This window comes from Labrus bergylta, chromosome 10 (assembly GCF_963930695.1).
Source record: "Labrus bergylta chromosome 10, fLabBer1.1, whole genome shotgun sequence".
NCBI classification, from domain to species: domain Eukaryota; kingdom Metazoa; phylum Chordata; class Actinopteri; order Labriformes; family Labridae; genus Labrus; species Labrus bergylta.
This window is the reverse complement of record NC_089204.1, coordinates 1,341,213-1,364,373: the sequence shown is the minus strand read 5'-3', so window position 1 is coordinate 1,364,373 and position 23,161 is coordinate 1,341,213. Positions and strand designations below refer to the sequence as shown.

Here is a 23,161-nt window from a genome sequence, read left to right as displayed (position 1 = left end):
TGTTTCTGTTCGTCGGCAGAGAGAGAACAGTGACGATAAAACTAAGAGAAGAAGAGAACGTGAGCGAGCGAGAAGCAGAGTTTACATCAAGAGATGTTTACTGTTGTCATTAGCAGATATACCCGGTGCGGAAAGTCATCTAACCCAATTATGTCACAGGTTTGCATAGAAATAAATAAATCAAATTCTCTCTTTCCTTGTCCACATTAAAGTTGACTTTATATATTTGGAACCTTACAAACCAAGCAAAATACATTTCTCCTCCAATGTAGCCATTTAGCCCCAGCCCATCTCTGCATGTCTTCCTGTGCATTTCTGTATATGTGTTTGTCTTTGTATTTCTGTCTCTGTTTGTGAATGTATCTGTGTGTATAACTCTGTGTGTGTGTGTGTGTGTGTGTGTGTGTGTGTGTGTGTGTGTGTGTGTGTGTGTGTGTGTGTGTGTGTGTGTGTGTGTGTGTGTGTGTGTGTGTGTGTGTGTGTGTGTGTGTGTGTGTGTGTGTGTGTGTGTGTGTGTGTGTGTGTGTGTGTGGGTGTGTGTGTGGGTGGGTGTGTGGGTGGGTGGGTGTGGGTGTGTCAGGTGTGTGGCCGGAGGGATCAGATGGCACCGACATCAACGCTCTGATCAGATCTCACAACAGGAAGGTGATTGCTCTGGCTGATGACTTCTGTAAAGTTCACCTGTTCGCCTACCCATGCTCAAGATTCAAGGTAAAGAACACACACACACACACACACACATCTCTGATTAATGTATAGTTATTAGGGCCCAAGCACGAACCGTGCAAAATGATTCAGTGGTGCCCCCTTGAAATTTTCAAAATGGCCTCCCCATAAAGGTTTTTTTCACGTACACTCATGAAAATTGGTACGCATATTAAGCTTGTTGGGACGGACTAAAAATCCTCTTGCAGCGTTTCAAAAAACCTGACAGGAAGTCCACAAATTAAAGTTGAATTTCACGATAATGGCCAGAAATTTGCTCAAAATCGCCGATTTCAGCCTTCCTATTTGAACGAACTTGCCCGAGGGCGCTCATCCGATCGACGCAATCTCAGTGTCCGTGCGTTCTAGACAGGCTATCATACAGTAACAGCATATCTCGTTGTGCTCTGCACGTTATTTTGTCAAAGGGCAAAACTTGCCAAAAAAGTAAATGCTTATATCTCTGTCTAGTGTTCAATCATATTATGATTTCTTATGCATGATACGGGACCCGCCCTGAACACATCCGTGATGGACATTTTTTGGTTAGTCACAGCGCCACCTGTTGACAACAGGAAGTCACTGCTTCTCAATTAGCATTAGCCATTGCTAATGTCCTTGTAGCTCATTTTCCCCTCAAAATTTGTGTGGACCATGCTAACACCTTGGCCGTACAACACTTTCAAGGTCAAACGGCTACGTCCAACGCTGTCGCCATACGGGCGCGTCGCTCGCCATCAAACAGGAAGTAGTTTTTCCACGGGCTTAACATAGTCGTACTGTCCCGAAACTTCATTCATATGATCCTGGTAGTAAAGTCAAACATCTATTTCAAACATTCAGCCCCCGCAGCACGTTGAACCTACAATTCTGAATTTTACTATGCATTTCCAAAATGACAAAACCTTGCACCCACGCCCAAAACTCAACAGGAAGTCCACAAATCACATCGCCATCAAACAGGAAGTGGCTGTAACTTTATCTGATCTTCTTGAAATTACATAGGTATGATCAGGGTTGGCCTCTGAACCCTAGTGCAAAGAATAAATATTACCTCCCATATACAATGTCAGATTTGCTCAAAATTTCACATGAACAATGTCAGTACTGGCCTGATCACATCTAACCTAATACAATTATTCTATTAACATAGCGCCCCCTACTGGAAAGAGGCGGTACTGCATCTCAGATACTTTGTTTGATCTGCTTAAAATTTCACATGTATGATCAGGGTTCGCCTCTGAACACTTTAACCTAACAATAGTCAACTTCAACCATAGCGCCCCCTACTGCAAATAATAAGCACTACATTCTATATACAATGCTCAATTTCCTCCAAATTTCATAGCTATCATGACAGTGCCATCCTGAACTGCTCTACGTCAAAACTTTTACACAAATCGAACTGCTGCTTAGCCACGTTCTGCTGCTGCTGCACTCCTGCGGTCGGGACACACCCCAACATTCACAGGGGTGCGAGGGCCCTTCATCACCGCTTGCGGTTTTAATTCTGACTTGAATCTACAGTACACTGTAGCAATAAACCTACAAACGCTAGTTGGCAGTGCACATAACTATGCTAGTTATATCCCCAGTTTGTGGTTTTGCCACATTCTCTGCTTGTTTGTGTACAGGAAACCTTACCAGCTAAGACCAAGCATATTGTGTTTATGATGATAAATATTGAGCAGCGGTTGATTATTATGCAATTATTGCAAAGAGAAAAAAAGAGTCATTGGAGGAGATAGAATGCACAACTCCATAGCCTTATTAGCTTGTGCTAATAGTTAGCCTACGTAATGAAGAACACACACAGATTCATGATACAATGAACATATTTATCTTCCCATCAGAATCAAACTCAGTACCCCCATGTATTACATGTTGCAAGCCAGGAGAGGAATTTAGACCAATCACAGGGCTTGCTGTCTGTGTCGATTCGGCGTGCAGGTACTTTTTTGAACAGTTGCACGTCAGGCTACGTTTGTAGGCTTCTGGTGGGTTCAGCTTATGGGAACCTACAGTGTGTGCTTATGAATCAAGCGTATGTCAGGAAAGTCTGTTTCTTTAAAACTGTTCTTAGTCTTTTAAAATAAACAAATGGAAGAACATTGTTGCACTGGTTTTAAATAGCTTCCAGCTAACAGATAGATAATCAAGAATAAATCCTCTCTGTGTGCCTGCAGGCTCCGAGTCATAAATACAGCGCCCACAGCAGTCATGTGACAAATGTCAGCTTCCTGTTTAACGACAGTCACCTGATCTCCACGGGTGGGAAGGACACGAGCATCATGCAGTGGCGTTTGGTGGAGAAAACTTCGCTCTCTCTCCCTGACGGTCATCTCTCTAACTCTGCTGCCCACCGGGCAGATCCTGTCTTCACTCCACCCCCGCCTGCCCCAGCTACACTCACCCAGGAACCTGTCATTCCCCCAACAGCCAATGGCACCCAAGAACCCTCTTGTGGCACCACGCCCACCACAGAGCTACCCCCACCCATATCAGAGCTAACCCCTCCCCGCTCTGAGTCAACACCTCCCCCCTCAGACAGCACAGTTAGTCTGAAGGACAGCCTCGAGCCGAGCGATGACACAGCCACGCCCAGTGATGAGGGGCTGCCCCCCCTCACTCCCCCCTCTTAGAAAGAGGGAAAATGTGTGTTGTGTGTTGGTACAGCTATCTTTGTGAGGACCAGGTCTTTTATACCTTTTGAAGACAATTTGTATTGTCCTTTCAGTTTTAGATAAGGGCACGTAGCTGAATGTTTAAGTATAATGCAACACAATGAAAAGTTAAAATGTGAACACAGACATAAAACAAATATTGATTTTATTCAGTGTAAGAAGGATATCGTCATCTCTGATGTCCATACAAAAAATCTTCCATAAATCCACTTAAAGAATCATCTTTTTACATTCTCTTCAAAGTAATCCAGTGATAGTTGTCTGTTTCCATGATAACAGTGCAAACAGGAGTTGCTTACAGCTCATTTAGCACAGTTTTAATGGAGATAATTGGTGACTAAATGTGAACAAATGAAATCAAGAATTCTCTGTGATTGTAGTTTAATGTTAATCAGTGAGGGTCCTCACAAGTATAGAAGTACAGTCATATGTATGTCTGTATGTGTGTGTCAGAACCTGAGCATGTGGCTACAGAGTTGCATGTTTCCTCATCACTCACATGTTGGAATAACAAATATGATGTCATAGTTTGAAACAACTGGAGAGTATGATGGAGTCTAGAGGAGAGCAGTTACCTGGCCCACACATACAAACACCAACACGTTCTAATCAATCTTGCCAATGTCCAGGTTTGCTTTTTGCCTGTGTGTCACTGGGGGGCAGCAGAGAGCAGAGGATAGGTGAGAGTACCTGTTGTGACCCTTACAGTATGTAAGCTAACAGCTGTGTCTCAGGTAACTTTTTCTCCTCCAATGAGAATAGAGCAGGTGAAGTGGGTTAAGAACAAGTCTTAAGTGTTTTAGAAACTTGTATTTTAAATCTGGTAACTTTTTTGGGGATAAAACTTCCTCTTTGCATGTTTTATTAGAGTTGTAAAATAAATAATATCAATAAGATTATTGATTCAAAATGGTTATTAATCAGAGGACTCCTGTGAAGTCAGGTGCAGAATTTAAGGTGTCAAATTTCTCAGCAGATACTTTAAGATAAATTCATTCAAGCCACTTAATTTTGTTGCGCTTTTTTTTTGTAGATCTGAAAAAGACAAATATGACATTTCATGTTAAGAATGCTTCAAATACGAAGTATATTGTAAAAGGAAAAGGCTCAAACTGAAATGAATGAACTAAAGCTACAAGAAGTCTCTGATAGCCAATCACAGAGCTTCTTCTTTTATCTCAGGTGAGGTTCAGTCTTGTGCGGTCTTTAAGGACATGGATCTTGGGCCTGTCACAAGACCCCCTCCTGAGATAGGTAGATTTATGACCAAGGTGTCAAGACATTGACACTGAAATCAACCTCACTGACGTAAATTGGAAGTTAAACAGGATGTGAATGGGAAGTTAACAGGAAGTAAGGGACGCATAAAGTTGACCTCCAGAATAGAAACTGTGACTCAATTATTTTTTTTAAATCTGAATCCGTAGTTGACAGAGTTGGATCTAAGTGAGACCTTTGACCTGTCAGAGGAGAGTGTGTGTTGCAGCTCTGTTTGTATATACTGCAGATGTCTGTGTGTATATTTCTGTTCACAACCAGGGGGCAGCAGTTCCTCAGCAACACTGTAAAAAATACTCAGCCACCCTTCATATTCAACACTTGCATCTCTCAGCCAATAAGGTTGGAGGATATACATGATATCCTCTCCTCTGATTGGCTGGTTTTCAGTGACTCACTGGATGACTGCTGATCATGTTTTTTGTTTTTTTGTTTTTTTTTGTCTCTTCTGGACCATTTCTGTTCAAAATGTTTTCTGAATGTCATGATGATGTCACTCTGGGGGCAGGGCCTATCAGGGGTAAGGGGGAGGGGGGCATTTATGTTTTTTGCCTTTTTAATACTGTTAATCTTTAACATTAGTCTTTTCTATGCTCGTCTCTCTGAAGGGCTTGTACAGAGATCAGAGACACTCCTGGATGTTCAGGGAGGGGGAGGGGGAGGGAGCTAACAGTTTGTAGGAGTTTCTGGATTAAAATGTTTCAATATTCAGATAAGACAATTATACTGATAAATGATAATGACAATGTTCATGTGACTGTTTTGAGCCAATCATGTCTTTTTTCATGCATTCCTGTCTGATGACAGACTGTACTGAAGATTTCAACAAAAAAATGCAAAAATAAAAGTTTTCAAAACTGATGGCTTTTTAATTCGGTTTCTTCCTGCTGCTGTTGCCTTGGCAACTATAAACAGTCCAGAAACCTGTACTTTCATGCAATTTTAAGATCTCCAAGATATCGTTTTGTTACATGGTTTCATTAAGCCTAACAAAAGCTGTCACACTCATCATCCTCAACATGGTCATTGCTAGAATTAACTTGTGGAGTCTATGAAATAAATGTTTCACTCAGATGTTTTCTCAAAGCATGTGTGATAGTTGAAGCAAAATTCATTCAGTTGCGGACCACGCGGTGTAAAAAAAAACGTGATTAAAAACAAAGCATTTTTTCTTGTCAAAAGTAAAACAAGTAGGCTACAATGCTTATGTACTCTGACAATATGCTCAACCTGCTTGTGTGTGAACTTTAAGTTGCTATGGCGATTAACCCAAGTAAAAGATGAAATCCAGAGATAACCCGGAAGTAACCTCACTAACTGCAAATCCTGCTTTAGGGTGCAGAAAAAAAAGTTATCATTGTAAAGATGGTGGTTCATCCTGCAGTGTTAGATCTCTCCTTTAGGTGGCACTGTACGTTCCAGCTACATTACACAGAGGCAGGTCTGGTTTTGCTGAATGTGTCTGCCTCTTGAAGGATGTTCTTCCTTGCCACAGTAACTCTGTTAAATATTATGTAAAAGATTAATGTTGGGTCTTTGTGGACAATTTAACAGAGTTCATTATTTGACCTGCTCTTTTGTAATATAATATACATAACCATCAGTTAGGTCTTTGACCTGCTCTTTGTAAAGTGTCTTGAAATAAAACAAATTGTGAATTGATGCTATACAAATAAAGATTGATTGATTGATTGACAATCAAAGTTGCCTTTTTTAGCTTTCTGTGCAGCAGAGGACTTGGCAATGAAGATAGAAAGAAAACAATCTGCCTGCAGCTATAATAAATCAATGGCATATAAACTCAAATGTATATAAATCATTATTTTCAAAAGGACATTCATCACTAAGTAGCAGTTTAAAGAATAGTAAAAATGTTAATACTATGTTTAATTTTAGATAATACCTTAAGAAATCTGCTTCTTGCTTTGACACCATCTGTATCCAATCTTAAAAGTCAAAGACTAAGATCTTTACAAGATGATCAATACTTATAATGTGATACTTTGACTACATTGAGCTGAGAATGTTTGTGTTCCTTTCCTCTTGTCAGACTGCAGTTTATCCATGAGCAGTATTTGTGTTACCCGGGATGATACCAACTTCATAAAGTTCATACAAACATTACTGAGACGTGTTTCAAAGTTCAAAAGACCCATTGTAAATACACAAAGTCAATTTTTAACTCAGATTCACACAAAAACTGAATTCTGGGAATTCTCTGTCACAACTTTATTTCACGTTATTTGTTTTGTCAACGTCAATGATTCCTGGGCTGTGATTGGCTCATGCATTGCAGCCGTTGGTGTGGCAGCAGTCCCAGCCAGGTTTGGAGCAGTATTCAAGCTGAATGCAGCCCTTTTCTCCGTTACCTGCGTAACAAACAAGAAACATATCATCAGAGCCTCCAATCACACACCACAGACACAGGCTTCTTTTCTAAGTGTGATCTCACAGGGATATACAAATCCAATATGTACCAACATTCATTTTACAAAAACTACTAAATAAGACATGACATGCTATAACTTGAGGTAAATGTTTAAGATCTTAATTGAAGTTTCACATGTGATTATTTCATCTTGCGGTTGAAAAATGAAACTATCACATAAATGCCAAAAACTAAAATTCCTGAAGTGGCTCCCTCGATATACGAGTCAGCCCCCGTTGAGATCCATGTTCAAATTATATAAAGAGGCATGGCGGCTGGGCAAGTGGGAGCTTCTTGCTGTCTGCCAGGTGTCAATAAATTCAGTCACTGAACTCAACCTCTTGATCCTTTTTGTACTTTTGCTGCTTTTGAGGAATTTTGATGTTAATATCTGACAAATAGTTCTTTCCAAGAAGTCTGTGCTCCTTTTTCTTCAGTGACATTTTCCACATTTTTCAGTGACAAAATCTAACTTTTTTGTTAGCACTTATAAGCAGGTATCGATTAGGTATCTTAGTTAATTGACAAACAAATTAGCAGGCTTAAGATTTAGCCTTGAGCATAGACTCTACTCTATTATCACTACACTTCTTTCCTGCTTCTCCCTTCTGTCCAAATATGGTCGTTTCTGGTTCCAAAAGAGTTTCTCAACATAATGTCAAACTTGGGGTTTAAAAAACTGTACCTGAAGAATACCTGGATTTTTCCATCTGGCAGAATCACCTGAAGATACATTCTAAGGAAACACCTTAAGGAAACACCTGCCACACACCTGAAGGACACATCTTAAGGATACATCTTAAGAAAAAGCAAACCATCCAGAGGTGGTGGACGGCTTTATACCATGAATAATAATTTGTTCAATGTTTCTACCAGGATGGGATGTTTTTCCTTGCAACTCTTGACAAATGTTGCAAAGTGCTTCTCATGGTGGATTAATCTTTGGCCTCTGTAAATAATTAAATACATAGTACGGGTCAGACCTATTTATTTTCCTTTAGTTAAGTAGCCTGAGATAACATTTAGTATGATTTAGAGCTGTGCAATAATAAATGATTGATTGATTAAAGAACAAAAAGTGCAAATCTGAACACACAATTTTGATCAACCTGAATGACACAACAGACAAATCTAAGAGATGCACATAGAAGGAGCACTTTACAAACACACCTAAAGGACACACTGCAGGGACATTTCCTTTGTACAGGGCTTAGTTCGTGTGAACAGGTAGAAGACTCACCTTTGGTGTAGCAGGCCTGTTTGATGTCACTGCTGCAGTCCAACAGTATGTTGTCGACCATATGGTAGTCCTGACCATAACACTGGATGGAAAACTGTTTAGCTGTAACACAAACACACCTAGTGAGATCACACCTGAGTGGGAATGATCATATATGGTAATTATACTATTATTAGTTAACTATTGATGATTTGATTAATGTGTCATGGTGGGTCAGGCTGAACTAGTATAAGTTGTTTATATTATAGCCTCCAACACGTCAGTCAAGAATTTTGAGCTGCAATCGAGTAAAACTCACTCAGAGGTTTCTGTTCTCTTATTTATTGTGGGCCAACAAACAATAAACAACAAACATGTTGCAGCCACGAGCCATAACACGCTGAATCAAAACAGCTGCAATCACTTCATATTACCTGGAGAGATTTAAACAATTGACTAACTAACTATTAAGATCTGTCAAATCAGAAAGGTGCAATACTTACGGAGTGAAAGTGATTGGCTGTTTGAACAAAATAATTGCTCAATTAATTAAAAAAAAGGCATACTAATGCTCTTACTGCCCTTATAAATGTCTGTTTTCATGAATGGCAAAATGGTGTTTGACTTTTTATTTCCTATTGTAAAGGATAGTTCCGTGTTAAGAGGACATTAAAGGAAGCAATAAAGCTCCCTTCCTCAGTACTTCCACATTGTTTATGTTAGGAACCTTCCTCAGCAAAAATACATTTTCAATCATAACATTGAAGGAAAAAGTACAAATCTCTAGTAAGGATAATGCCCATTTGAAACTGCTTTAATTCACATGTGATTACTGCAGACCTAATGTTATAAGCCACTAAGTAAGGTCAGTGACACGACAGATTCAAGTCATGACAAGTCAAATCAGCATCCCACATCAACACAGAGCCTGGATTCAGAACTGATACAGCCCCTTTCAGCCCTTAGACAATACTCACACTTTGATAATCTCACATAGTGTTTTGATTCTCAAACAGGATAACAAAGAGAAAATGAGACATGTCAAATCTTGCATCAATGTGTAAAATTAATAACACTGTAAAATAAGGGTTTACTGTGTAAGAGTAGAAGGATAAACTTTTCTTCTGCTCTCCGTGCAGGCTTTAAATACTTATTGAATATCTTGAAGAATTGGAAAGAATGATTTCCAGGCTTTCTCCAAAACATTGACAACATGAGGTGGTAGACTGCCTTATTAAAAACATAAACATACATACTTTATGTATTCTGCACTGGAATTAAAGATTATCAGACGAGGGTCGGTACATGCTGCCATGTACACTTACTTAAAGAATTAGTTAAAAAGATGGTGATCTCAAGATGAGCATAGCTTCTGCTTCAAAATGTGTCTGTTGTCGAACGCACCCACTGTTTATGAGAAATGCATTAGTTTTTGTTTTGTAATGTTTTCATTGACAGTATTAAATACAACCTCAAGGTCTCTCTTAGTATGTTAAACCAAAAACATGTCTCTGGTATTCTGCCACAGATAAGGTATGTCAATTTACTATTCATACAATTCTACTACAGGAGTGTTATGCTGCAGTACATCGGATGCTTGTTGGCTAGAGTAAAATAAAACCTTTATTTACAAAAAGACAGACTAAGTCTTAACTTTTCCTGACCCCATGACAAACCTCTGGCTAAATCCATTCTAACCCTCCACACACAATGCTGGGTGTTTTCTGAGAAGAACGTTTTATATTATTTTTTAAACACTTGTATGTTAACTTAAATCCTCCTTTACTTGGTCTATCCATGGTTTCATGTGTGAGTATGTGATTGTACCTGAGCAGAGAGGCAGCAGCAGCAGCAACAGCAGGTAAGCCTTCATGGTTCTGGTTTTCTGTCTTGAAGTCTCAACTAGCAACGAAATGGACAGGAAGAACTTATCTTACTTTATATACACACACACACACACACACACACACACACACACACACACACACACACACACACAGATACCTTATCTAAAAACAAACTGAACTGAACTGAAGTCACATGATGTCTGTGTTTGTCTGATGTTCCTGCTCAGACTATTTTTCACATCCTGTCTTTGGCTGTCCTGTGTTTCTGCTGAGTCATGACTCCACATCATGCCTGGATACCAGTTGGCATTTCTGCTGAGTCATGAATATTTCGTCAGAGTCCAAATCATGTCATAGGAGGGCCTCATGTTTCTGTTGAAGAATGATTGGCACCATACAGGCATTGTGGACCCCTGTCTGTTTTGACGGCCTGTTTGATCTGTAATGGTCCTCTCATATGAGGGTCCTATACACACAGTAACCTTTCTCTCCATAGTCCAATGCCCCGTGCTGAATCAATACAGGCTGGTAAATGATCGGTGATTATTGAGGACATATCATTTATCTGTGCATTTCAAATGAAGTTGAACTTTACCAGACATCTATTTGTCCCACACAGAAGGCTGAAAAGGAGAGAGGTAAATACATCACTAACTCAGAGAGGTTTTCCTATTTTTTAAAGCCATGAGAAACCCAGATCTCAGATAGCAAGAACATTTTGATATATGGGGTCTTGTGAAAATAGAACTGAGCATTGAGTATGTATATTATATATTGCAAATTCATTAATTACTGTATTCCCTGTAGTCCTTCTTGTGTTTTTATACCATAGTGCTGGAGGCCTGGCCCTCAGAACACTGACATGGTTGTGACAGCACATTCGCCCTCAAACTCTCTAAAAGGAAGCCGCTTCACTCAGCGCCCTCTACAGGCCTAGAATACATCATGCCGTTATGTCTGGAATATGGAACATTTCTCTGATGCATTGTTTTCTGAAGATGTGTGTTTTTGACTTTGCATTGGTTAAGGGTTTGAAGGGTTTGCTTTTTAATACACTTGTTAAGACTACATGCAGCAGGTTTTATAATCATGAAGAAGAGGCACTGACACACCTGTGTGAGTGTGTGTGTGTGTGTGTGTGTGTGTTTTAGTATTTGTTGAATGATATATTTTCTGTCTTCTTTCTGTTAAATCTGGTCATGATATCATATTATGATAATATTGATGTTTGCATACTAACTGAAAAAAGGTGTTAACATAGGAGGAATTACATTGAGTGGATGAAGTTAGACATCAATATAGACATAACAGAACCGTGTTGATAGTACGATTTTTTATTCTAGTTTCTGATAACGACAAATATTCATGCAAGACTGAAAAAAGAAAACACATCAGCTACAGAAACACAGCACAGCCTTCTCTCTGAATGTTTGACATAAGATAATACAGCATGAATTTGGTCTTTGGTAAATATAAGGAAACACTGACAAAATGTTAAACCAAACCTGGTGTGCAAAGAACTCTGAATGACAGAAAATGACATCATTAAATCCAAAAAAAGGTCAACAAGGAATGAGGCAAATTCACTATAGTCTATACAGATAAAGGTGCATTTAAATGTTGGAGGTTCATTGCTTTCTGTTTTCAATATGCAATTCCCTCTAAGGCACCTTTCCCTTTGATAGAAAGACGTTTCCCCTCACAATTAAGTCAAACTAATACTGACAGTCTCTTTTTATATTTCAACAAATCAACAAACACGTGTAACCCCTTTGTCTTCACAATCACAACATTGTAACACTTTTTTTTAAACATGAATATCCTTCTTAACTTTCAAACTTCATTTCAGCTACAGCAGGGCTCTGGAATCTTTATGATGAATAATAACAGGGATGAGTCTACATGAATCTGAAGTAAAAGGTTTGTTTGTTTTAACAGTGTCACCTGCTCTGTAACTTCTTCATCTGCCTCACCTTCAGTCACTTGCATATCCTTCATTTCACAGAGTTAAATATACAGTTATTCAAATCAGAAATAAGTCCTCAGATAGGTTTTCCTAATGCTAGTCACCACATGGGAAAGCAAAGCCTCACACATTGTTATTCTTCTTAGAACAGAGGGACAGCAGGGACTCAAACAGTTTAGCCCAAAAGCATCTAAAACTCCTAAAGACATATTGTTTGTGTCAAGGAGCCCCTGGACACAGCAGTTTAAAAAACACTTCCAAACATGCAACCGTCATGTTTTTTTTTTTAACATAACTGAAAGATTAATTTAAACATTAAACTAAATAATTCTATAACAAACAGTCCAAACAGTAACATAAACCAGTCCAGACACAAGTCGTTTTGGACAGTTTCTTTAAAGGTGTTCAACTATTCACAAAGACATCAAAGAAAGCAAAAAGTAAAGAAAATCAATATTTCAAGGAGCCCATGAAACCAAAGATATGGTTTCTGATGAAATAACCAAGAGTTTAAGAAAATGTGTCCGACATGATCACACAAGCAGTAACTGAAGAAGCGGCAGTGATGAAATAAAGACCTGTGTTTGTATTCTGTGACTGTCCTTTCTTTGGTAATCAAATATTTGACACATTTATTATTACAAAGAATACAGTCTAGACCTGCTCTGCATGTTGTGTGGTATATCTGATATGATTCAGCTCAACATGAATAAGAACTGGTTGATCTATTGTTTGACTAAAGACTGGTCTAGTAATGTCTGAGTTAGGTTGAATGTTGTTTGTGTTTTTGGGCTCTTTAATCTCATTTATTCACTCAGTTTCATTTCATGGGGTCTTTATGTCACTAACTGTACAGTCTCATTTCATTTCAATAGTTTAGTAACACTTTAAAATGTCGGCCTGGATCTTCATCCATCTATACAAAACAGACATCAGGGAAGCTCTTTACTAACTAAGGAAAAAGGTGCTGTGGGGGCTTTTATATAAGGATGCAAACTACTCCATGCTTTCAAAAAAACATGCTTCCAAAATAAATGAAAATGTTAAATTGTCCATACGTTTTGGAAAAGCACAATTACAGATAGAGTTAGTAGCTTTTTCCTAAAAGAATAAAACATAGACTTGTAAAAAAAGAAATGTTGCTGAATCATCACTTCTGGGCCTCCAAACATGTGTGATGGTGACTGTGGAGTTTCATAATTTGTTTTGCTTTTGTTTCTTGGCGTGGAGTGGATGTGTTTCCTCCAGTCAATGACAGGACGCAGGTGAGTTTGAGAGTGAATACAATTCAACAATCATACTTCACTCCAAATGGTGAATTTGGCGGTGCGGACGTAGCGGCAAAGAAGAGCAAATATTCTTCATAGTGAAGCGACATGCCAAGCAGTTAAAGCTCGTTCAAAAACAAGATTGACCCTTTAGTTGGCTTTCACCCGTGGATGGGGAGTTGGTCCACTTTCTGTTTGGACAGGTGGTGTGTTAGCCTGCGGTAGCCTGCAGTGTAGGTACAAGCAGTACACACTAGGTCCTGCAGTGAGTATTCGCTTCAGGGGGCCGATGAGCATAGGAGGAGGAGGGGCCCAGTTTGAATGTTGTGTTTACAAGCTGCAATGAAAAATGCTTTTGTCTCTACCTTTAAGAAAGGAATCATGTAAGCCAATGCTTTCTTCTTAATCACTTTGCTAGAGATCTCTTTTCTCTTTCCTTCTTGCGATACAGATGTCAGAAGCCGGAACGATTCAGCAGAATTTGTTGGGACAGACTTAAACCTGAGTTTACCACATGATGGACGGTCTTCTCTTCGTGTATTCTAGCTGCGCTCAATGTTGTTTCCATAAGGTCAAGCTAAGAGCTATGTAGATTTCAAGACCAGACTTGACAGCTTGAATGTTAATCTCATCAGACACATTGAGTTCTTACATTGAAACATTCCCCTCTCTGAAGCTTCCTGATCACTGTTGGAATTCCTCACTGAAATGAATGGGTGCAGATGGCCGGATTAAAAAAAAGATCAAAAAGTTTCTTATGAAAAAAAAAACAACAACATGAATAATTACCCAAACCTACATAGATCTTAAATATCAACAAACTTTTTTATATCCCAATTCTTGTTGACCATTAACAGCATTGGCTTTTTGTTTTAGCAACAGTGCAAAGGCTTTAGGTAAAAGTCACAAAAAAAGAGTTTGCTAATCGGCAGTCTTTTTAAGTGAGCGTGGCTGGAAATGTAAGGCACTACAGTCTCATTTGGAGTGTCTCTGCATCCTTTAGACCTCCACTGAGGTGTGGAGAACCCAGTGGTCAAACTGAGATGGTAGGGCATCTGTCCTCTTGAGAAACTCCCAATAAACTTTCTTGTTGATGCATAACCGTCCTCACAATCATAATATGCATAATGTCTGCAGTTCAGTGAAATAAGAAGAAGACCCCCCCCATGCCTAACAGAGACTGGTAGAAATAAAGGCTTGGCTGGCTGGCATGTGCTACTTCTCAAGAGTTTACAAGTGAGACAGAAAGTGGAAGAAGCTGCTAATACCAAGATGAGGGGGAAATGTGCACGCTTACAGTCGCGTGAAAGGACCTACATGAAGAGGCGCTCTCAGTTTGGGAGAGGAGCAGGAGTTGGTGGTGAACATGGAGGATGGAGAGGAGGAATATGGTGAAGAGGAAGCAGATGAGGTTTCGCAGCCACTGTTCAGAGTGAAGACACTGGAAATAGCCACATCGACGATACCTTGACATAGCTCTGGATATAGTTTCCTGGAGGAGAGAGGGAAAACACAGGAGCCAACCATTAAACCTGACTTACTGACTTAATAAGATGACATAGAAAGAAAGAAACATTTTAAACATGAATAATCTGCTGGATGTTACTAACTGTGCACAAGCTGGAGCCCCATTGATCTCAATGAGCCACACTTTGAAGCTCTGGTCCACCATGAAATCAAATCCAAAGAGCTGGAAACTCTGGTAGGACAGGTGCTTGGTGCTGATTGTCGGCTCAATACACGTCAGGCAGTTCCTGTGAAAACAGACAGCAAAAAAAAAAGCTGTTCATAAAAAAACACAAGAACAACTTTCAGTTCTCGAGTTGTGTGTTTTTGACGTTGCCTTGCTTCTGTATTTGTAGCACGTTTAATCTTATTGCATTCAGTTGGACTTTTGCATGTGAATCTGATTTGTTCTAATGTAAATAGTTTGGGCCATGCAGGTCAATTTCCATTTTTGGCCACCACATGTGGGATCAACAAAGTCATTTGAATTGATCCATTAAGGACAATTAAGATGCGAATTCCATCGCAGAATTCCATCGCAGAATTCCATCGCAGCCCATCAAACAGCTGTTTGGACATTACAATCTGCATCGGAAATGTGAACCGGATGTTGGCAGAGAAGAAATTAACTAATCACCGGTCAGTCAGTATGTTTTGTCTTCTGCTCAACGTAAATGTCAGGACAAATTTGGGGACCAGCCATCATACCAACACTTAAATAAAAAATAAAAAACACTTTCCATTTATCTATAGGAACAGTGATTAAGCTTGAGGTGACATGAACAAGACTGAGTTATTTAATGACACTATCACAGAGAACAGATTTGACCAGACAATTCAGCCATCATTTTTCATTGACCACAAATATATGCTATATTTTATTCCAGTTACAGTCAAAGTAAATATCCTGCCCAGTTCAGGGTGGGATATATATGCCCCCTGGTATACTTTATCTGCAATGTATAGAGCATGGAGGTCAAATGGTTGTGGCAAAGTCATATAGCCCCTGAGCAGTCATCGGATGTAGTAATAGAGGTGTAACAGGAGTGTATAATGGCATAATGCTGCAAAATCAAAAAGGACCTACTTTATGATCTGTTTGATCTGAGGTAATATGGTGGTCTCCAGGACAACATTGTGAGTGTTCAGCAGGTACAGCCTGAATTCATCGAAGAACATCTCATTCCCCTCTTCATATCGTCCGTAGTTCTCCGAGTGCTCCTTCTGGATGCAGTGATTGGTCAAGTGGCTGGTCATGTCCTGTAGGTCAGAGCTGTTGTAGGGATCCGAGGAAGTACGCAGCACACCTTCCCGGTACAAGTAAATGTTGTACTGATGATCCACCAGCACCCAGCTCCTGTCAATAACGTAATATTACCCGTTAGAGTCTGAGAGTGTTCGGACAAATAATCACATTCTCTGTGGGTTTGTGTTAGACTGAAAAGACTTACCTTATGTCAAACTTTCGATGTCCTGGCTCCAGAAGCAGAGGTTTCTCCAGGTACTTCTGAATCACATGAACCTGTCCCTGATTATCTATGTGCTCCAGCAGCTGATTAGCATCATGGGATATCAAGATGCCAGCACCTGATGCAGTGACAAACAAATATTTTAAGCAGCCACCGATGCCATCAACTATGGCTATTAGGTTGTGAACAATATAAGTAGTTGATTATAATAAAAAAAGATAGTTTAACTCTGCTAAATGGCATTGCATTGAATAGAGCTAAAGTAGCTCCATTTAATTTAAAAAGAAAGTTAAAGGAACATTTTCGACTAACATTAACTTCATCATGGATTTCAATGAATGAAAAGATAATACATTTTACCTTTAGCTCCAGCAGAGGACTTGGCTATCCATACTGTGCCTTCCTCACTTTCTTTTTTATTGAGATAAGAGGCCAAAAAAATTTCCCGTTCATCTGTCTTGGGGTTGTTCTTTAAATGGCTAATGCCATTGGTCGCTGGAGCCACAGGAGTTTTGAGGTTAGTGGGATAAATGATGAAGGATTCTGGGAACCAGTTATGAGAGTCAGACAGCTCTGGGCTTGTCTTTATAAGCCTAATGATAAAGAATGGAAATGGTCAGCTGATGTATACCCTTTTTAATAATTCACTTTCAGAAAGGTGCATTAGTAACATGATGATTGACAGCTAAACACAAGATACATATTATTTTAAAGAGTTACACACTTGACCAAGGATGCCTTCCTGCAAAGCTTGTCTGCTCCTCTGTAGTAATTCACCAGCTGCACCAGTCCTGGTTCATGACCTGTTAAGCCCAAGCAGGGAAATTTTGAATTAATTACAATACCAAAATGTGCACACTGAGAGAGAATTGGCTGCGCTTTTCTACGACAGGGAAAAATCATTTGACAGCATGCTGGAACAAACAGCCATGCAGAGTGTGTACATCCGACAGAGCACACACAAACAGACTTCTCTGTCTGCAGTCTGCATCATATGATAAACTAGACAAAGTTATTTACCCAGACGTCCAAAGGGTAGTCTGTTCCGTTCACCAAGCATGAGGTTGAATCTCGGATTGTCTTTTTTAAGCCTCTTCCAGTGTCCAGTTGCGATGAGGATTTTGGAAACTTCTGCATAAACAGAACTGTTGTCGTCACGCGTGACAAAGGTGTACATCGGGGTATTCATACTGCCACAAAGAGTCCAAGGTGAAGTAGAATAAAAACTATTGGCTGTGTAAATAAGTAAGCTTTCCGGCAAGGCTATCTAGTCGACACTGCAGTAGACAGACTATTCAGGGCTATCTCTGTCCCAGCCATGATGATGAGTCAGTCATATACAAACCCACACTCTTCACTTAGCTAAATCAAAGTCTCAATCTGAAGCTCAAAAACACAAATCTTAAACACTAATTTAATTCACATAAAAAAAACATAGCATGCGTTTTCATGTTATTCCGAAGACAGAGGTCCTTCAGAAATCCCAGACAAGGGTGTGACTGACTGCTACCGGCTCCAGGGGCTGATCCCGTCTGGATTCATTTACATCTCCGGTTTAGCGATAGCTAACGGTCTGCGTCGACTGTGAATACTTAGAACCAAAACAACTTTCCCAATGTCCCTCCTCAGACACAAATACTTCTTTCATATAACGCGAAATGAAAATGCTAAATAGTTAGCTCTACACCCAAAGCATAAAAGCACATTGTAAGCCCACCGGCTGGCGTATGCTTTTCTGAAGATTTGCAAGTCGCTGTCATCCACTGTCGACAGCATAAACAATAGCTGGACGATTGTGGTTATTGTAGTACATGCATGCACTAATACAGTGAATTATTTGTTTTTACGATGTTTTTTATTAATGTAAACTTAATAAGCATAACTTCAGTTGAAAGTTAGTGATATTTATCTAATTCTTAAATTACGTTTACGTTGGAATCCAGTGAACGACTGCGTTTCAATATTATCGGTACTCGATTTCCCAGAATGCAACACAATAGAGCGACGTTCTACTTATTATTTGTATCGCCTGTTGAGGCCACAGGGTGGCGCGCAAGTCCTCCGAACAAATTATTAGCCAGGACCTAGCCAGGACCCTGTTGATGAAAAATATCAGGATAAAAAAAGTTTTTCGATCGAGGTGAAGGGCAACATATATTCTTCAGACGAATCTTGTTACGTTGAAATCGCTAGCGCAGCGTAATATGACTTGAATGGTAGTTACCGCTTTCTCTGCAACACTGGGGGATAAATGGAGCACTCACTTGTTTGTGCCAAGCTAAGGGCTGCGTTCCCATTTTTTTAAATTAGTGATTTGCTGTAAGTAGGCGTATTATAGCGGTCGGGTTTTCAACTGAGATTGTGCATTTACCATCAGATAAAAGATTAAGTTGAGACTATTTTAGTTAAGTTTCCTCATCTGGTAAAGAGGATATCACAAGACAAATGTAGGGTCCTGTAAAACGAATTGGAACGTAACAGGAAGTCGTGCTTGTGGAGAAGAAACAAGTGGCGGGAATAACATGACGGCGAGTTAAAGTCAAGCAGCTTTAACTAAGTTTCCGACAACGTTATGAACTTGTGTATTATTTGTCACAATATCGTCAGAAGATAGCACGTATAGTAAGTGAGGACTCTACTGTTGTGCAGGTATTTTAATGTAAAAGTATTAACATACCATACTATAATTAACTTGCATGTCTGTATGAATGTCCAGACTGTTTATCATCTCACTCAGCCTTTGCCATCTTAGACACAACAAGGCTTCTTGGTTGTAGGGCACTTACAGTGCAACTTTGTAGTACAGCAGCTACATATTCATTGAGTTATATTGTTACAGTCATATAACAGAGACACTGGAATAGTTTCTCATAAAGGTATCTTTATGGTTGGTAAACAACCGTGTTTACAGTTATTTAAGCTTTGTCAATGCAACACATTACCATTCATGGTTAGAGTTATCTTAGCTCCGGCACTGAGACAAACAAACCTTTAAAAAAAAAAGCTGTTTTAAAGACAATTGTCTCAACAATGAGTTGCAACTGAGATGCGAAGCCAATCAGTGTGTTCCAGGGTTATTTGAGCTTGACCTATATACTGTTGACTAAATTACAGGAGCCCTCAGCCTCTGGTTACTCCTTAACCAATACTCAGTAGTATCCATGCTACTTTAAGGACTGTTTTTGTGGATCCCTAAACTTTATGAAAGTGTCAAGCTAAAACATTGGCTTTCTAAATGCGTTTAAAAGACTGCAATGTAAGGAAATTGAACTTTTTCTGTGTATGGGTCAGGGACGATGTGTGTCTTTGCCTTTCCTGAGGTCTTGTATTTTTAATGACATTTGCCCCCTCTCCCTCACCAGACTGGAGCAGGCCAGGCATGAGTGGTGCACACCTGGACGAATGGCAGAGGAGGTCCTTTGACATTTCATCTGGCAACTGTACACCTGAACAGACGGCCGATGCCTACCGGGCCCATATCCTCTCCATTCAGTATGCATGGGCAAGCTCCCAGCTCTCTCAGGCCGGCATGGACAGCCTGCTCAGGACCTACTCAGAGCGCTATGCTGCAGTGCTGGACTCGGATGACCCCCGCAAAGGGCTTAACAACTATGCAGAGAGCGCACTGCATCTGGCCCGCAGTCAGAGGAATTACAGTGACAAATGGGAGTCGTCCCTTACTGTGGAGAATGTGATGGAGCTACCAAGTGTGCAGAAGATGATTGAGTCTGTGAAAGGGGGAGGAGGCTCCCTGGTGGCACCAGGAGATGTAAACATATGTGTTGGGCCAGAGAGCAAAGGAAACCTCCTGTCTGCTCCCTTACCTGGAGTCAGGTCAGAGGCTGTGTTATTTAAACCTACAGCACCACCACAGCCTAAAAAGATAGACTTTAATACTGCCAGCAATCCTGCTACTAATTTTATGTCAGATAGACAGAGAGGCTCTGAGGGTATCTCAGGTACTTCAAATTCATTCTCCCGACCTCCAGCTAGACCACAGTCAGTGTTTAGTCATTCATCTTCAGTTTATCCGCAGGGCAACCCAGGCCCTGCAAATGGCACACAAAGTTATCAGGCCTCTTTCTTCTCCAACTCCAACCCTACAAAGCGCAAGAATTTTTACAACCCAGATGGAGGGGATGGTGGCAGGGGGCAACACGGGCAAGCAAGCACTGACCTGCGATGCGGAAGCAATTTCAAAACTGCTCGTGAGCAGTTTGTTGTTGATCAACATAAAAAACATTCACACCAGTCCCAGAGAGGGCAGGCCACTGGCATGTCGGCAACTGTTAAGAAATCTCTGGGAGCTAATAGACCTCGAGGTGCATTTTCCAAATTTGTATCACCTATGCCACGACAAGAGGAGGAGGAAGGTGGGCTGAGCCGTGATTCCAATGGGGAACCTCAGATCCTGGATGAGCGACTGAAAAACTTTGAGCCAAAGATAGTTGAGCTGATCATGAGTGAGATCATGGACCACGGGCCTCCTATATCTTGGGATGACATAGCAGGCCTAGAGTTCGCCAAGACCACCATAAAGGAGATCGTGGTTTGGCCCATGCTGCGACCTGACATTTTTACTGGCCTCCGTGGTCCTCCAAAAGGCATTCTGCTGTTTGGACCCCCGGGAACTGGAAAAACCCTGATTGGAAAATGCATAGCTTGCCAGTCAGGTGCTACCTTTTTTAGCATCAGTGCTTCATCGCTCACGTCCAAGTGGGTTGGGGAAGGAGAAAAAATGGTGAGAGCCCTGTTCGCCATTGCCCGATGCCACCAGCCTGCTGTGATTTTCATTGATGAAATTGACTCACTGTTGTCCCAGCGGACAGACGGGGAGCACGACTCATCTCGAAGAATAAAAACAGAGTTCCTGGTACAACTGGATGGGGCAGCAACAGCCGCTGAGGACCGCATACTTGTGGTTGGCGCCACCAACCGGCCTCAAGAGATAGATGAGGCTGCGCGGCGACGCCTGGCAAAAAGGTTATACATCCCACTGCCTGAAGCCACCGCCCGATGGCAGATAGTAACAAACCTCATGGCTCGAGAGAAGAACCAGCTCGTAGATTCAGAGCTGGAGAGTGTGGTTACAGCTACAGAAGGCTTCTCTGGAGCTGATATGACCCAGCTGTGTAAAGAAGCAGCACTGGGGCCAATCCGCAGCATCCAGCTGAGTGACATCGCCACTATAACTGCAGATGAGGTGCGACCAATTATCTACAGTGACTTCCAGGAGGCCCTGAAGACAGTACGACCCAGTGTCTCATCAAAGGACTTAGAGCTGTACGAAGAGTGGAATAAGACTTTTGGATGTGGACGTTAGATTTGCCTCTCATCCTTAATATCTTCTGCCACCACTTATGTTATGTAATCCTGAGTTGAGATTCAGATTACATTTTTTGCTGCATACAGAGCAGATAGAGCAGGTGAATAAAACAGCAGGAGCACAAAACACTATTGCCTTAAAGAATGAGCTTACATTTGTCACAGTCAAAATTCTAAGAAAAATTGAGTAATGTCTAGCTGTGTGCCAAGCATGTAATTCAAATTGATTATTTTATATACATGGAGCCAGCATAACATGTGAATGTGGCCTGTGTTCCAGACAAAGCAGTGATCTCTGTTTGTATTTCTTGATTCCCATGAGCTTCCTTTTTGGCAACGTCCTGAAGAGTATTCAGCAGTATTTTTAGTATGACTTTCATGTTAGATTTTTTCTCACCTATATCATATAAAACCTGTAACTGCCTTTGCTTTACTTTGTTTAAATTCATTGCAATCCAAATGTTTTTTATTTCCTCATTGAATAAAAATATGCAATAACATACAGATAACTTTTAGTCTCATATTTGATCTAGTCCTCAGAGGATAGTGTCATTATTTTTGCATTTTTGCTCGTTTAAAAAAATGTTGCCTCAAGTCTTGATCTGAAATTATCCTGAAGCTGGACGTGCAACTCATATTTACAGAAGATGTGCTGTTAAGAGTATTTAAGGCCCCAAAGCCTGCAGAGTTTATAAAACAAAACAACAACCATGCCCGCCTTACTTATCCCACCTTTGGTGATTCAGAAAGCAGTAGACTCCACAGTCCAACCTGTCAGACAGCAACATCTCCCTTTTATTAGACACATAACATCAGCTCCATAATAATTGTTGACATAAATCTGATGTTTGTGTATATGTTTGTAAAACTATTTGACAACTTCATGAACTATCAGTTAATTGTTATTTGTAGACAAGACACTTAAAACAAGTAACAGCGGCATGAAAAACGGCCTTTTAGCGAGCAGAGACCTTGAGAAACCAGACTCATGTTGAACAGCAATCTCTTGGGAAGTGTGATGGAGGTGCAGAAAGAAAAGATGGAGACAAAATAATTGTAAAAGTATGTGTAGTATTGGTAGTAACAACAAAGAGTGGTAATAGACTCAGCATTCTAATATCAACAAGAAATTATAATGTCAATCCAATAGTGAGGACAAATAATGATAATACAGATAACTACTGTTGATATACCAAACTGATATTTACTTTCCCATATGAAGGGAAAACTTAAGTAGTAGTTGTGTTGTGGTCAACAGAGACTAAACTTCGATGGTATTTTTTGAGCTGAATGTTTTGCTGCTCTTACACACACTGTCCCATTGAAGAGCACCATTATAGATTGTGCACACATGAATTGAAATTCTCATTTAAATTTAATGAAACAATCTTTCAAAATCTGGAAGACCATGAAAAAAAACGTCTCATTTATTTTTCATCTTTTTGTCAAGTCCCTGATAAATATTT

At 40.2% G+C, this 23,161-nt stretch overlaps 4 protein-coding genes across 7 annotated transcripts in view; 2 read left to right on the top strand and 2 right to left on the bottom strand.

Annotated features, from left to right (window-relative positions):
* Positions 1-5,528, top strand: part of LOC109993229 (EMAP like 4) — a 30,045-nt gene extending 24,517 nt beyond the window's left edge. For all 3 annotated transcript variants that reach the window (XM_020646115.3, XM_020646114.3, XM_020646116.3), the window contains 2 exons: positions 581-711; positions 2,892-5,528. In XM_020646115.3, coding sequence (XP_020501771.1) covers positions 581-711; positions 2,892-3,347 — 587 coding nt within the window. In that variant the 3' untranslated portion in view covers positions 3,348-5,528. The remainder of the gene's footprint in view (positions 1-580; positions 712-2,891) is intronic.
* A 1,353-nt stretch (positions 5,529-6,881) lies between these two features.
* On the bottom strand, positions 6,882-10,299 carry wu:fj16a03 (uncharacterized protein LOC335475 homolog). The gene is made up of 3 exons (XM_065959413.1): positions 10,142-10,299; positions 8,336-8,437; positions 6,882-7,036 (listed from the first exon to the last, which is right to left on the bottom strand). Exons 1-3 carry the CDS (start codon positions 10,185-10,187, stop codon positions 6,951-6,953), a joined length of 234 nt encoding a protein of 77 aa, XP_065815485.1. The 5' UTR covers positions 10,188-10,299; the 3' UTR covers positions 6,882-6,950.
* A 1,180-nt stretch (positions 10,300-11,479) lies between these two features.
* Positions 11,480-18,132, bottom strand: ttl (tubulin tyrosine ligase). The gene is made up of 7 exons (XM_020646147.3): positions 17,391-18,132; positions 17,095-17,173; positions 16,731-16,963; positions 16,353-16,488; positions 15,989-16,258; positions 15,006-15,149; positions 11,480-14,887 (listed from the first exon to the last, which is right to left on the bottom strand). The coding sequence occupies exons 1-7, from the start codon at positions 17,557-17,559 to the stop codon at positions 14,689-14,691; spliced, it is 1,230 nt and encodes a 409-aa protein (XP_020501803.1). The 5' UTR covers positions 17,560-18,132; the 3' UTR covers positions 11,480-14,688.
* Positions 18,133-18,458: 326 nt separating this feature from the next.
* Positions 18,459-22,204, top strand: fignl1 (fidgetin-like 1). Of its 2 annotated transcripts, none has more exons than XM_020646152.3 (2): positions 18,459-18,992; positions 19,733-22,204. In XM_020646152.3, exon 2 carries the CDS (start codon positions 19,750-19,752, stop codon positions 21,691-21,693), a length of 1,944 nt encoding a protein of 647 aa, XP_020501808.1. In that variant the 5' UTR covers positions 18,459-18,992; positions 19,733-19,749; the 3' UTR covers positions 21,694-22,204. The 2 variants fall into 2 exon arrangements, with proteins under 2 accessions (XP_020501808.1, XP_020501807.1); XM_020646151.3 differs by having other exon boundaries at positions 18,459-19,019.
* Positions 22,205-23,161: the final 957 nt, after the last annotated feature.